The sequence below is a fragment of the Ovis aries genome, chromosome 20 (assembly GCF_016772045.2).
Source record: "Ovis aries strain OAR_USU_Benz2616 breed Rambouillet chromosome 20, ARS-UI_Ramb_v3.0, whole genome shotgun sequence".
Lineage (NCBI taxonomy): Eukaryota > Metazoa > Chordata > Mammalia > Artiodactyla > Bovidae > Ovis > Ovis aries.
This window is the reverse complement of record NC_056073.1, coordinates 27,980,687-27,996,280: the sequence shown is the minus strand read 5'-3', so window position 1 is coordinate 27,996,280 and position 15,594 is coordinate 27,980,687. Positions and strand designations below refer to the sequence as shown.

Here is a 15,594-nt window from a genome sequence, read left to right as displayed (position 1 = left end):
TGAGGTAATAATATATGTCTCCTGGTGATCAAGTGAGGTAGTCTTGGATGTGAAAGTTCCTGGCCCACAGAGGCTCCCCAAAAGAGTCCCCATCCGCAACTCCTATAAGTGCCCCCCCGGCCTAGTCTCAGCTCAAACACCTCACAATGGGTATAGAAAAGAAGTTCTATCATGGCTTCATGATGGACAGAATTTATTTCTTATGTATTCTTTCGGAGATAGATTATGGCTATTTAAACAAATATATTTCCCCTTTTCTGACACAATGTGATTGTTTGCAGAGATTGTTCTATAATAATACACAAAGGCCTTCCTCTTGCTTTATCATAGCTGAATAATATTCTGTTGGATGGCTGTCTCCATACAATCATCATTCAATGGATGAAAATGTGTTTAATCAGCTCTCTTTTAATAGACCCTAAGATGTTTATAATATTTTGCAATTACAAACAAAGCTGCATTGAATAATTCTGTACGTACATCATTCTCATATGTGAGGATTTATTGGCAGGATCACTCCATAAGAGTAGAAATGGGTAAATCGTGTATGGATGTGGGGGCGGGGTTGCCAAATATTACCAAACTACTGGCAAAGGGAGGACTTCCCAGGTGGCTCAGTGGTAAAGAATCCGCCTGCCAATGCAGGAGCTGCAAGAGACATTGGTTTGATTCCTGGGTCAGGACAAATCCCCTGGAGAAGGAAATGGCAACCCACTCCAGTATTCTTGCCTGGAAAAATCCCATGCATAGAGGAGCCTGGCAGACTACAGTGCATGGGGTCGCAAAGAGTCAGACACGACTGAGAGACTGAGCACAGAACACAGACAAAAGGGGACTCTTGCCTGAAAAAGAGGATATCATCAAGGAGTCTGAGCAGAAAAATAAAGGATTCAGAATGTTTTTCTTATCTATGTCATGGGCATTATTGCTAAGAGCCTCATAAGAAAATATTATTGTTCCATAACCATTATTGAAAGTATTACAGGTGTATGAAGGAAACTGCATTGGCTGTAGGTTTTGTTTTGTTTTCATTTATTCAACAGATATTTGTGGAGCAAAGCACAATGCCAGGCACTCTGGGGTGTCACACATCTGAGAGAAATATGGTGTCAGCAGCCTTCATAGTCCTTACGATCTGCAAAAGTGATTTGGAAACTGGGATCGAGAAAGATAGCAAAATAAATCCATGCTTCAAGGCTCTGGGTTTTTGGGGGTTTTTTTTCAGTTTAAAAAATAAAGACCGATAATATATATTTGATATGAGAACTAATTAAAATATCAAGTTTCCTTACTCTGGGGTAGAATTATTCAAACCCATACACTCATAGCAATGACTAGAAGACTGGAGGAAGTTATAATTTAAAATAGGTTTGATTAATAAGAAAAAATTAATTATATACAAATTTCATGCTGTTGCTGAAAGTCAGGTCTCCAAACAGTTCAGTTTGAGGAAAATAATAAGAAGGTGTAGAAAGGGAATTAAAAGCTACAGAAATGGTAGAGAAAACTTAGTGAACCACTAGCTTCAATATCTAATTGAACTTAATAAAATCCTAAATATAAAATGAAGCCTGCATATTTCCACCCCTAACTGAAGCAGAAACATCTGGAAAAAAATGCCAGTCTGATAACCTAGAATTCAGGGTTCTAGGTCTTACCCTGACAACAATCATCTGGCGACCTCAGGCCCCTCACAACATCTCTGGTCTCAGTTTCATCATCAACACAAAGGAATAAAACTTTTATTTAATCTTCTTATGCTACATATTACTGTGAGGAATAAATATTAAAACAATCATAGAAAACATTTTGAGGAGATTAAAAAACTCCCCAAGAACGAGAATTAGTTATTTCCTCCACAATTAGCATTCAATGCTGGTATGTTACACACCACCAGGTTCTTAAATGTGAGTTCATTGATGCATTAATATTTCAGTGCGTATAAACTCTATACAACTTTGTCAACCAACTAAGATACAATATGTCCTCCACTAAGTACTCTCACAAGGACAGACCCCAGCTAAACTTCACCCAGTGTCCCTCCATGCTTGCTGTGTCCAATCTCACAGCAATAACTTAATTTGATCACTAGAGGGCACTGGTTACAAGGCAAGCTTAAGTTCCTCCAGAAACTATTTTTCCCAGTTAAGGAGATTTTCCAGGCTTGTTTGTTTGGTAAGGTTGTTTTGTTTTGGTTTTTTTAATCATTATTATAAAAGCCATATGTTCACTGTGAAACTATATCAAACACTGTATGAAATAACAAGGAAATGTCTCATTTCCTAGCCTTGATTTGAATGCAATAGTATGTAGCCCTAATTAATCCCAGTTAAGCAGAAAGCTGTGCTGGGGAAATAGAAATAGCCATAATGTTTCAAGACCACACTGGAAGCGTAGCCATAACCAACACAAAACTACTATACCCGATGTCCATCCCACCCCACCCATAGAAACACACGTCTCCACATTCAACTCCACTCTCATTAATTTTAAGGCCCCAATCCTCTTAATAGTTTACTGTCTCCTTTCAAAATCTTTGTCCTTCTTTAAGGGAATAGCATCAACAGACTAACTGAATTGGTTGAACTTCTGTGGTTGTTAGTAAGTCAGTAACTTGAAAGAATGGTTTCAAGAAGCATATTTTAAAATCCTACAGTCATGGAGAAGGAAATAGCAACACACTCCAGTATTCTTGCCTGGGAAATCTCATGCACAGATAAATAGGCTACAGTCCATGGCATCCCAAAGAGCCGATCCCAACTTAGCAACTGAACAACAACAACACACAATCAGGCAGATTGTGATTTAGGAAACTACTTCTTGATGGAAATCCGGTATAAAATGGGAGTGAAATGACCTAGCAATATGGAATATAGAGTTTTGTAAAAAAATTACAACTTATGTATAGAATAATAGCTGCAAATATTAAAACAATAAAGTCCATAGCTAAAGGATTAAAAAAACACCTACAGTCAAACATATAAATATAATATTTTTCCCTCTCCATAATGTTTTTTCCTGAGGTAAAAGTATATATCTCATGACTTCGCAACACCAACCACTTAGAATGCTGCTGACAAGGGCAAATGAGAACCAAATTGTTCTGATTAGTCAAAATGCCTGTCATAACATTCATTCAACAAGAAAGAATACATTTGAATCAACTTGATTGATTAACAAATCTAGATATCAGTCTTCTCATCTGGCACTTGAAGGATTCTTGAGCACCTGGGTGCTGCGGGTTCAGAGCATCAACATCCCCTGGGATAAACACAGAGATGGATTGCCTTGGTGGGAAAAAAATGTCTTCCTTTCCTAGAGCAGGAGGGAAGATGACAGAAAGAGAAAGACTTGGGTCCTGTGCCTGTGAGAGTCTCGGAAGCTGTGGAAGCAGAGGTTGGGAAGAACATGTATATACAGACTGCACTGGGTCTTCATTGCAGTCAGTGGCCTTCTCCTGTTACTGAGCTCGAGCTCTAGTTGTGCTGGGTAGGCTTAGTTTGCCCCACAGCATGTGGGATCTTACTTCCTCAGTTCAGTTCAGTAGCTCAGTCATGTCCGACTCTTTACGACCCCATGAATCACAGCACACCAGGCTTCCCTGTCCATCACCAACTCCCAGAGTTCACTCAAACTCATGTCCATTGAGTCGGTGATGCCATCCAACCATCTCATCCTCAGTCGTCCCCTTCTCCTCCTGCCCCCAGTCCCTCCCAGCATCAGAGTCTTTTCCAATGAGTCAACTCTTCGCATGAGGTGGCCAAAGTACTGGAGTTTCAGCTTTAGCATCATTCCTTCCAAAGAACACCCAGGGCTGATCTCCTTTAGAATGGGCTGGTTGGATCTCCTTACAGTCCAAGGGACTCTCAAGAGTCTTCTCCAACACCACACTTCAAAAACATCAATTCTTTGGCACTCAGCTTTCTTCACAGTCCAACTCTCACATCCATACATGACCACTGGAAAAACTTCCCCAACCAGAGATCAAATCCTCATCCCCTGCGTTGGAAGGTGGATTCTTAACTACTAGACCACCAGGGAAGTCCTGGGTATAATATTAAGGGATGGCAAAGGTGAGGGGGAAGGGCGAGGAGATCCTGGCTTCAGGTAAGCCACATTTGGCCCCTGAAAAGCAACCAAAGCCATTTATCATAGGTCATCCCTACCCCTCAAAATAGTTCCCTCCAGGCAAGCAGACACCCGAAGCTCCTCATCACACAAAGCCCTTAATCCAGGATTCAAGATGAAAAGTCAAAAATACTAACCTCTGAATTAACAAGTTGGTATGATCATAGACCAAGTAAAAGTGTAAACACTGATCTAAAGGGATTACAATGCAAGAAGGTACCTGAAGGCAGAACCCACAAGCCTGAAAGAGAGGACACTACAAAGGCTGGTGATCTGAAGGTGAAAATTCCAGTTTTTCATTTATTCTTTATACAACCATATTCTATTATGTATCCCTCTTTCTTCCAGCCTAGGAGGATACAGGGAAAACAAGATAGAGTCCTGCTCTCATGGCTGGACTTTCTATGCCCAGGCAGGCCCTGCACAAAAGGTGTTATTATGGCCTTTGAGAGTCAGATACAGACCTAAGTACCTTACATACCTTGTCTCATTCAATCCTCACATCAACCCCATAACTCCCATTTTACAGTTAAAGAAGCTGAGGTTTCTTTTTCTATCCAAGGTAACATTCTCCCACAGACTAGTAAACTGGAGTCTGGCATGTTTATCAATCAGCTGCATGGAGCTGGAATTTGCACTTGAGCATCTAGGCATATATATATATATATATATATATATATATATATATATATATACATAGAGAGAGAGAGAGAGAGAGAGAGAGAGAAAGAGAGAGTCATATTCTAGAGTAGGGATATTGGGAGCCCTGAAAAAGTTGTACGAATTCCGAACAGAATTCTCTCTCCGTGTAGTTTTCTCTGGTAGGTGAAAAAAAGAAAAAAGATTGTCGTTGCCAGACTCTAAGATGATGGGCAAAAAGACAGTCTCTGAGCTCCAAAATGGCCACGACGTTTTCCTTCGTAGGAGCAACCGCGTAGGGACAGAAGGGCCATTCGCAGGCGGGTGCTCTCAGGGACTGGGCCAGGCGCCAGAAGGGCCAACTGGATCTTCCCTCTCCTGAGCTATTGGCGCCGCAGCATTTAAGGGCTCCTTAATCCAGGGTCGACAAAAGGAGAGGAAAGAGACAGAGGAGGAAGTTAGGTAACCAAGGGAGGTGGGTCTAAACTGAAAGAGCAAGAAAGGCTTTCCCGGTTGAAACTGGATGTCACTGTTGTTCGGTCTGAGGGCGCCTCGCTTTTGCGTTGTTCCCCGCCCCTCAAGGGCTCCTGGCAACCAGTTCTCGGCGCAAAAGCCGTATACGTCACCTGTTGCGAGGCAGACTGGGAGCACCTCCTGGGCCTTCACCTTCGACATCTTTAGTGGGCGTTGCCAAAAAGTGAAGGCATTAGGGAGGTAGGAAAGAAGTGAGGAGGAGAGGGGAAGAAAGAAGAAAATGTATATTCTTGTAAGGTTATACAGCTACGAAAAACATCTTAGAGTTACCTAGCCTAACCTGCCATTCTAAGTTGGCAGGACGTCCAGGAATGGGATGCCAGCTCTCTCCCTCAGTCTGATGGACAGAAGATTCTCCTTTGTATTGAACTGAACTCTAGCTCTGAATTGTACCTGTTTTACTCCAAGAGGAGCCTCAGAACAGCTTAACGCCTCTTCCATAGGACTGCTGCTGCTGCTAGCTGGTAAGTCGCTTCAGTCGTGTCCGACTCTGTGCGACCCCATAGACGGCAGCCCACCAGGCTCCCCCATCCCTGGGATTCTCCAGGCAAGAACACTGGAGTGGCTTGCCATTTCCTTCTCCAATGCATGAAAGTGAAAAGTGAAAGTGAGGTTGCTCAGTCCTGTCGGACTCATAGCGACCTCATGGACAGCAGCCTACCAGGCTCCCCCACCCATGGGACCTTCCAGGCAAGAGCACTGGAGTGGCTTGCGATTGCCTTCTCTTCATTACATTTTGCTCAAAATCAGCACAAATTCATTCCCATCTATGGGGCAGGGGACAGGGTGGGTAGCAAGCCTAAATGCTTGACTCACCTGATTCATAACAAGTTGAATGCTTTTCTTTTTGAAAAATTAAAATATTGGTGGTGAAATTCAGAATAATAACAAAGAAGACACAAACATGGAAGAAATATTGATAGATAAAACGTAAACTTTTGGCTACAAGGACTCACTTGCTGGATACCTGCATCAGCTTACTCAGATCAGTGTTCGCATTTCTTCTGTAGACCCATGAAACATTGGGCTAAATGGATAGAAATTAGACGTTTTACAATCTATCAGTTATTGAGTCTCCTAGGAACTTGCAAACCAGTTTAAGCACATGTGTGGAGAAGGAAATGGCAACCTACTCCAGTATTCTTGCCTGGAGAATCCCAAGGACGAAGGAGCCTAGTTGGCTGCCGTTTGTGGGGTCGCACAGAGTCGGACACGACTGAAGCGACTTAGCAGCAGCAGCAGCAGCATACTGTGAAAATAAGGCCACAAAAGGGGAAAATATCAATTTCCTCCTGATATTCGTACCACTAGGGGGAGCTCCAGAAGAAAAAGATCACTGCAAGTGAGAGCAAATAAGGGCACTTACAGAGTGTTTACTGTGTACCATTCACAGTTCCCGTGGGTTCCTTCCTGTAATTCTGCTCACAGTCCTAATGGGACAGATGTCATTCTCCTCACTTGCAGAGGAGAAAGCTGAGCTATGGTATATTCACATGTACAGAGTATACAGCTTTGTGCAGGGCAATTTATTAAAACTGCAACTGCACATGCTTTTTGAGCTAACAACTGCACCTGTACAGAGGGCAGTGGACAACCAGCACAGCTGCACAGGACCCCATGATTAGGAGGGAGCACTGTGTTTGGGCTTTAATGCTCCGTGTCACTATCTTTTTTTTTTTTTTTTTGGCTGCTCTGGGTTTTAGTTGCAGCATGCAAGATCTAGTACCCTGACAGGGACCAAACCAGGCCCCCTGCATTGGGAGCATGGAGTCTTCACTGCGTCACCAGGGAATTGCCCTCTATGTCACTATCTTGAAATTCTTAACACTTTTCTTTCAATTTGTGTTTTGTAAAAGAAGTCCAGTGGGGTAATAGAATGTGTGCTGAGGGTTTGGGGCCTAGATTCAAGCTTGATCTCGCTTCTTAATCTCCCCAGGACTGGTTTTCAGATGTCTTCAACTCCACCCAGGAACCACTGCCACCCTCAGTGCCTCCCAGCAGGAGCCTGGGCACAGGAGAGAAGTGGAGTCAGGCATACACATGTGTTGTGCCCAGTAGAGGGACGGGACCCTAGGCATGTGGGAAGGCCTGCATTCACCCTTATGCCTGAAGAAATGCAACATTAAGTAGCAAAAACAAAAACAAGGCCACCGTGACATATCAAGAGTGAAACTATAGAGAAAGCTGGAATCTTCTTGGAAATTCCCTGGCTTTCCAGTGGCATGGACTCCAGGCTTCCACTGCGGGAGGTCCAGGTTCAACCCTAATCAGGAAACTAAGATCCCTCAAGCCTCATGCTACGGGCCAAAAAAGAAAAAAAAAAAACTTTTTTCTTTGTCCTGCTGAAACTTTTACAATCAGAGCCTAATATAAGGATTGACACACATCATTTCTGCTAAATATTTATTAATTTAAGTTAATGGAATACATTTATATGTAACCTAGTAGCTGGTAGCTCAGATGATAAAGAATATGCCTGAAATAAAGGAGACATGGGCTCGACCCCTGGGTTGGGAAGATCCCCTGGAGAAGGGCATGGCAACCCACTCCAGTATTCTTGCCTGAAGAATTTCATGGACAGACCATGGGGTCGCCAAGAGTCAGACACTGAACAACCAAATAAACAAGAATCCATTTTCCAAAGTTCAAGAGGGCTATATTATATACTAATGTGGGATTATGCATTATTAAGCGAACATAAGAAGCAGAACAGTGCATGATCCATATTCTACACATTCTTTAGAAAACCTTACGCAGTACTGCTGTTCGGGAACATCTAGGTAAGCTCCCATTTATTGAGTGCTTACTATCTCACATATGGATAGTGTGCTGATTAACATATACATTACCATATTTATAGCATGTCACTTTGCATACATGACTGTGTACACAGACTGTTACCAGACCTGGTGAGAGGTGTGGCTCAAATGGACACTGCTGAGGAGAGCAAGAAACAACTGAAGAATATTTGTAAGAGCACATAACATATGCCACACAGAATTAAAGTAACAATTAACTGCTGACCGTCATGACCAGCCTGACCAACAGCACAGGGTTGTTAGACACGACCACACCATGCTCCATGCTCAGCAAACCCAGAGGCTCCTATAGCGATTTCTGTAAATGGCAACACCACCGGCTTTGTTTCCCTTCTCTACCCTTGTCCAGAGACCATGTCATCCAAGGGACTGCTCACCCCAGCTCCAGAAATCCACCTCCTTTACAAAGATGTGAGGCAGTTGAGGGCATGGAGGTAAGGGAAGTGAGCTCTTCAGAGGTAGAGTGACTTCAAATCCTAGCTCTCGGCAACTTCCTTAGTGGTTGGGACTCTGAGCGTCCAATGCAAGGAAAATGGATTCTTATTTGTTTATTTGGTTGTTCAGTGTCTGACTCTTTGTGACCCCATGGTCTGTTCTGTGCAGGTTCCACCCCAGATCTCACTTTCCTTGTGAGACGGAAGAAACTGGAGAGTGATGCCCCGGCTGGAGGATGCATCCTGGTTGCTGGTCTGTCCTCAGTGCCTGTGTTGATTGACAGTCACTGACTTTGCAGATCTTCTAATACTTTCTCCAAGCACAGGCGGCAATCAACTCGTGTGACTTTCCAAACTGTATTAATATTCTTTGGGAGAGAGAAGCTAACTAAATCCAAGCAACACATCAGAACATAAGGAAGGGCATTTAGATTTGCAGTGAGAGAGAGGAAGGTCAGACACCAAGAGGAATGAATGGCCTGGTGATGACAGAAGATGGTAGAAATAGGAAACTAAGTCTAAATGTTTCTTCTTCATTTTTTAAAAAATCCAACACAGATCCCTCTCCCTTGGCTAGCGCCTGGACATGAGGGGTTGAAGAGACCTTGCAGATCACTTGGACAAGCTCCAGCCTGAGGTCCAGTGAGTGATTCATCCCAACAGGTCAGATCCTGGAAGCCCCCTGGAAGGCTGGCTGCCAGGAGGGAGTGGGGGAGGAAGGCCCAGTACCAGGCAGCCTCTGCTCCGGCTCCGAGGGGGTGGGGAAGGCAAACCCTGGTCATCCCCTGGCTCTGTAGCCCTTTTGTGTAAGTCCTGGCAGGGATGACATGGGGCTGTGCCTGGGAGCACAGCTGTGGCTCTCTGGGGAAGAGGCAGGGCCAGGGCAGCTCTGCCCTCCCCGATCCTCCCCTAGGACTTTATCAGGGGTGGGGACATGCACCCCAAGGGCCACTCCTTGGCCTGACCCTGCTGCAGGGGCTCTCTGTCCCCACCGACAGTGGAGATGGCCAGTTTATTGAGCTCCTCTCTGCCCAGCTGTCTCCCCTCCCTCCTCTTCCTCTTCCTCCAGTTGACTTCCATCTCTGCAGGTAAGATTTCTCTTTATTCCTGCCCTGGGGAGACTCTGAGAACAGAAAGGCTAGTTCCCTGGGCTCACCTCCTTCAACACATCCCCAAGTTGCCATGCAAGTGATCTTTCCAAAACATAGATGTGCTGACATGATTCCCCTCAGACAACTTCAGAGCCTCCCTACAGCCTTCAGAAGGGACCCCAACTCCATCATGTGACTTTAACTCAGGGCTCTCCCTGAACTTGGTTCTTACCTATCATTCCAGCTTTGATTTCTCACCTATCAAACAGGGAATATCATAACAACCTTTTGGTGTTGCTGTCACAGTTCAATGAGATGAAACCTATAACATGCTTAGTCACACTTGTCCCAAGGTAAACCTCGATAAATGTTTGTTGAAGTGTCTTGTCACGTCTGAGAGTTCTGTTCTGAGAGTTCTGTTCTGCACGATCAGACACTAATAAGTTTTTACAGAGGAGCCCTGCTCTCAGAAGACACATTCCCAACCTCAAGGAGCCACCTAACAGAGGGGGGCTATGCATGCCTTCAGGAAATCTTTGCAGGTCTAATGGAGAAAGCAGCCTCATCTCCCAGTTGCTCCCTGTCTGAGGAGGAGACACATCCCACAGATGAAAACAGACTGGGAGCATGTATGGCAGGGTCCAGGAGCTATAGAGAGGGCTGAAGATACAGAGGAAATGAAGAAGAAAATAGAGCCACCTCTAGGGTGATCTCAGAGAAGAATTTGGGACCAGGGTGTGAACAGGACAGAGAGATGAGAAGTGATAGAGAGGTGATAGCAGTGAAGTGGCCAAAGCAAAACCACTTAAGGGAGTGTAAGAATCAATCTGGCCAAGTCTGAACAGGAAGGCCCACGGGACCATTAAACTGAGCAATGTTTGGCTACATTCCTAAGGGATGAGATGGCCACTGGCTAGAATGGTCTATGCAGGGAACTCACAGTATCTCTCTGACCAGAGACCTTTAAGAAATATTGAGCTTCTCCCTGGTTCTAGAATTCCACTTAAAAATCAAGCTTCTTCTTCTATCCCTGTTTGAAGCAGCCCTTCCTTCCCATGAAAGACTTGTTTGTCCAGGTTCCCTCTGACACTCAGTTTCTTTTCTTTGGTGTCTTGGACAGGACAGTTCAGAGTAATAGGACCAGGACACCCCATCCGGGCGCTGGTGGGGGATGAAGTGGAATTGCCCTGTCGCATATCTCCAGGAAAGAATGCTACAGGCATGGAGGTGGGATGGTATCGGCCCCCCTTCTCCAGGGTGGTTCATCTCTACCGAAATGGCAAGGACCAAGATGAAGAGCAGGCACCTGAATACCGGGGCCGCACGCAGCTGCTAAAAGAGACCATTGGGGAGGGGAAAGTGACCCTCAGGATCCGGAATGTGAGGTTCTCAGATGAAGGAGGTTTTACCTGCTTCTTCCGAGATCACTCTTACCAAGAGGAGGCAGCAATGGAATTGAAAGTGGAAGGTGAGTAGTGTATCAGTAGGTATCGCCTGATCGATGGCCAAGACCTTCCTCTGAGCCTCTGACCATTCTTTCAGTGGAGATGAGATCCTTCAACCCAAACAGCTTGCTCCTGGGAATTAACTTCATAGAGATACACACATCAGCACGTGGGAATTCATATGCCTACAATGTCTGCTACATCATTATTCTACATGAGAAAGAAGCCAGAATCAGAGTCCAGACCCAAGAGTAGGGAGTGACTGAGTAAACACTGTTATCCATATAGTGAATATCATGGAGCCATGTAAAAAATTGCTTTAGGGCCATACCAGACAGCCTGGAGGCATTTCACAAGGTATTGTTGGATAATAAAAGACAGCTACAAAATATAAGGAACAGGACAAAACCTTATGTTTTATATCAGAGAAACATAAAAAGACATTGGTAAGAAAGTTAATATGGTTCACTTTGGGGGAAAGAAGGGAGGATAGGGTGTAATCCAACAAAAAGAAAAAGGACTGTAATTTTATCCATATCATATGTATCCATTTATATAAAAATGTACACATAATGTATACATTTGTGGGTATGCCTAGGGAAACCTTTTTATTTTAAATAGAAAAAAATGATAAATGCAGGCAGCAAAATCCAGAACAATCTATAGTGTTATTTTGGGCTACTCAAGGGGAATATGAATTATCTAAAAGTTAATCAAAGTATCCAAGTGGACTTTTTCCCTTCTTGTTTTGTTTTGTATTGTCTTTTTATTTATTTGTTATGAATAAGAGCCCTATTCCTAAGGAGTCAAATTGATCAAATCCTATTACAATGAATTCCTCAGCTGATGTGTTTGTGGTGTTTCATTAGATGAGGTACATTTTTGAAGAATATATTCCTGATAAACATAGCTGCAAGTGAGTTAAACAAGTAGAAGAAATGTCTGAATATATTCATAGAAAGAGATGTTACCTGTAGATTTTACCTCCATTCCCTCCTTTCTCCAGAATTTCATTGCAGTATGTTTTGTGTGATGGATGACTTTGAAACTTTGTTTTGTTTTATCTATCCCTGAGGAGTTAAGATGTGCACGAGGAGGGGGAGATTTGAAAGTTAATTGCTATTTAATTGAGGATCAAAAATATTTTGAGGCCAGAGCCTCAGGTCGTTTTCCTTCCGTCCTCCCCACCTGCAGCACAAACATCAGACAATCGATCACTTTTGTGTCTCAAGGGCCGCTGTCGCAGTGCTGGGACCAGAAGATGGCATTGTATGTGGGATAACAAAGCACTGTTTCTACGGAGGGATTTCAGGCATGTGAAAAAAGCTTTGTGTGGCACAGAATGTTCTTCATACAGCTGTTCTTACTGGGGGATTTTTACCTGCAAGGGAGTCTAAGAGTGAGGACCTCTCCAGTTGGCTGATTTTCCTCATTCCTGTTCAGTAACTTCCTCCTTGCTCAAAAACTACCTCCCCCAATACATTTCCCATCCCCAGGAGAAAAAAAAAAAAAAAAAAACCTCCCTGGGGAGAAAGTTTTCCTTTGGGTGGATTTCCATAATCCAACCCACTTCCTCCTATCTCGTAATCTGCATGCCTAAGAGTCTTTAAAAAAAAAAAAAAAAGAGTATTTTATAAGGGACCACTCACCTGGCCTGTGGCTCCAGGAAGCCAAGACAAATTTAGGACCGAAATGCAGTAAGCATGTGATTGCCAAATTTCAGGTGTAATTGGTGGTTTAGTCACTAAGTCGTGCCCAACACTTGCGATCCCGTGGACTGTAGCGCGCATCAGGCTCCTCTGTCCATGGGATTCTCAGGTGTAATTACCTTCCCTTTTCTCTAAAGAGTTTCTAATCTCACTTTCCAACTTTGCATTTTTCTTGTCACTTTTATGATTTTATTACTAGTTGTCTCTAAACCTTTCCTTAAACTCTTCATTATGAAACTGTAAAATACTCCCAGGAGTAGAGAGATTCTTATGAGCCTCCCAGTTCCCATCACCTGACTGCAGTAGTTATGAACCAGGGACAGACAACCTATTTCATTCAACCACACCCATCAACTTCCTCCCCAGCTGAATTACTCAGGCAAATCCTAGACAGCATTATCACGTCATTTGCTAAATTCTCAAGAATGTATGTCTCAAACAGAAAAACTCATCAAACAAAACAAAATCGTAACCAAAATATTAGTTACATCTTTAAACTGTAACAAAAATTCTTATTCATACCCAGTCTGTGTTCACATTTTTCTGATTATTTTATAAATAAATTTTTGCAGTTGGTTTGCTTGAATCCAATCCAGACAAGATACACAGGTAGGTATTTGCCCTGTGGAGCTCTCCATGATTTCATTCCCATGTTGTTCAACATGGTGTTCCATACCCTTTATTTCCTATGGACTCATCGATTAGAATATGCACCATCAGATTCAGGTTTGATTTGTTTTGTCAGGCACATTTCGCTTATCACCTTACATCAGAACTCTCCCAATGTTTGCTTTTCTCTCATTTTGTGATTCTAACCCTTTGTTAAAATATAAAAGGTGTACAAAGAAAGGAACTAAAGTATGTAGTTGCTAAATCATGTTGCTCCAGGTTACTTCCGATAAGAACTTTGAAAGCAGAGTTGACTGTGTTTTCTCCTGGGGGACACAGTAACAGACAAGAACCTGACACTGCAGCTTGAAGGGTGGTGCTTTTACCTAAGAGACCAGTTTGAGGTTTTTTGCTGTGACATAATGCCTACCCTGATGTCAGTATCTTTATTTAGCCCCCTAAGTGAGTAAGTGAAAGTCACTCAGTCATGTGGGACTCTTTGCGACCCAATGGACTATACAGTCCATGGAGTTCTCCAGGCCAGAATACTGGAGTGGGTAGCGTTTCCCTTCTCCAGGGGATCTTCTCAACTCAGGATCGATCCCAGGTCGCTCGCACTGCAGGCGGATTCTTTACCAACTGAGCCACAAGGGAAGCCGTTAGCCCCCTAAAGCAGAGGACAAAATGAAAAGCGCAGTCCCTGCATGCTGAGACTACACCAGGAGAACTTTGAGGCACTGAAGGGCAGACTCTAAACACAGCACTGATGGCACCAGAAAGGCAAAGGTTACCCCCTCTCTCTTTACCCTTTCCAGTCCACATCTACCAAATCCACAGATTCCACTTTCTCAAAATCTCCAGAACAGAGGTTCTGAACTTTTCTTTGTGTCATGCACCCTTTTGTCAGACTGGTAAAGTTGACAGACCCTTTCTCAGAGAAGGATATTTGAAAAGAATACCATACCTGTACTAAAATAGTTATCAAAATCGTGTTGCTCCAGGTTACTTTTAAATAAGATATGGGGTGGCCCTGATCAGAGTGTCATTTCAAAACGGTGACCATAGGTGATATTCTGAGATTTCTGCACCAACTGTGATATGAAAATAGTTGTGCTTTTTAGGGATGACAAAGTCTCAGGTTCTGTTCATATTGTTTCAGAGTGTTACCTACAAACATAATTGAAAGAAACCCTACATTTCAGTTTAAGAGTTACTAAAAAGACTTTTTTTCCCTGTTTAAGTTCACCTCGATTTCCTGCACTGTCCTAGTTCAGGCTCATGTTTTTACTTTCACTATTATCATAGCCTCTTAATTGACTCCCCACCCCCACCCCCCCATCCTGCAGTGTGTCAGATCTTGTTACTCCTCATCATGGAATCCTTCAGAGTACCCCCATGACCTTGAGGGTCAGATCTAAGTCCCTTCTGTGGTTCTCAAAACTCTCCAAGACTTGCCTAATATATAGACTCCTGTCATTCTAAACTACTGGCCCTGCCTGGAAACAACCACTTTTCCTTTAAGCCTAAGCTCAGATGTCAGTTCTGAGTCATCTTTGGGCCCTGTGCTGGGTGTTGAGGTTGAGCACGGGGCCTCCCTGGTTCTGCCTTTCAGATCCCTTCTACTGGATCAACCCCGGCGTGCTGGTGCTCATCGCCGTCCTGCCAGTGCTCCTGCTACAGATTACCGTGGGCCTCGTCTACGTGTGCCTGCAGCGCAGACTCCGAGGTACAGGCTGGAGGGCTGCTGGCGGGGGACTGTCCCTGAAGTGCCTGGCCTCTTGGCGTTTGGTCAGCTGATATCTATTTTTGAGGGACTTCTGGGTTCAGAACTCCATAATGACAAGTTTTATATCTTGCTGAATGTAAATATCATTTGGGCAACAGGACCTTTAGCTTTCATAAGAGGTAGGACTGACATGCAATAACCCCATTTTACAGAGGAGGCAACTGAGGCTTGGAGCGGTTCAGAGATTTACTCAAGCTGGTACAGCTAGTAAGTGGCAGAGCTCAAACTGAAACCCGTATTTTCTGGCCCCTGTAGCATACACAGCAGCTCATCCTTCTGGGAGAGTATGAGCTTCAGAATTTGGCAGGTCTGTGTTATTAGGTTTAAAAATACTGTAAGTAAAAGTCCCTACCACACAGTAGGCATTTCTCCTCCATCCAGCACCAAGTACTGGGGTCCA

At 43.7% G+C, this 15,594-nt stretch overlaps 1 protein-coding gene across 8 annotated transcripts in view; it reads left to right on the top strand.

Annotated features, from left to right (window-relative positions):
• The first annotated feature begins 5,456 nt into the window (after positions 1-5,456).
• The window catches only part of MOG (myelin oligodendrocyte glycoprotein), a 16,392-nt gene continuing 6,254 nt past the window's right edge, over positions 5,457-15,594 (top strand). For 5 of the 8 annotated variants that reach the window (XM_015102803.4, XM_027959140.3, XM_042237330.2 and 2 more), the window contains exons 1-3: positions 9,500-9,642; positions 10,766-11,113; positions 15,021-15,134. In XM_015102803.4, the coding sequence (XP_014958289.1) occupies positions 9,558-9,642; positions 10,766-11,113; positions 15,021-15,134 (547 nt within the window). In that variant the 5' untranslated portion in view covers positions 9,500-9,557. The other 3 variants (XM_060403761.1, XM_042237332.2, XM_060403760.1) reach the window with 3 other exon arrangements.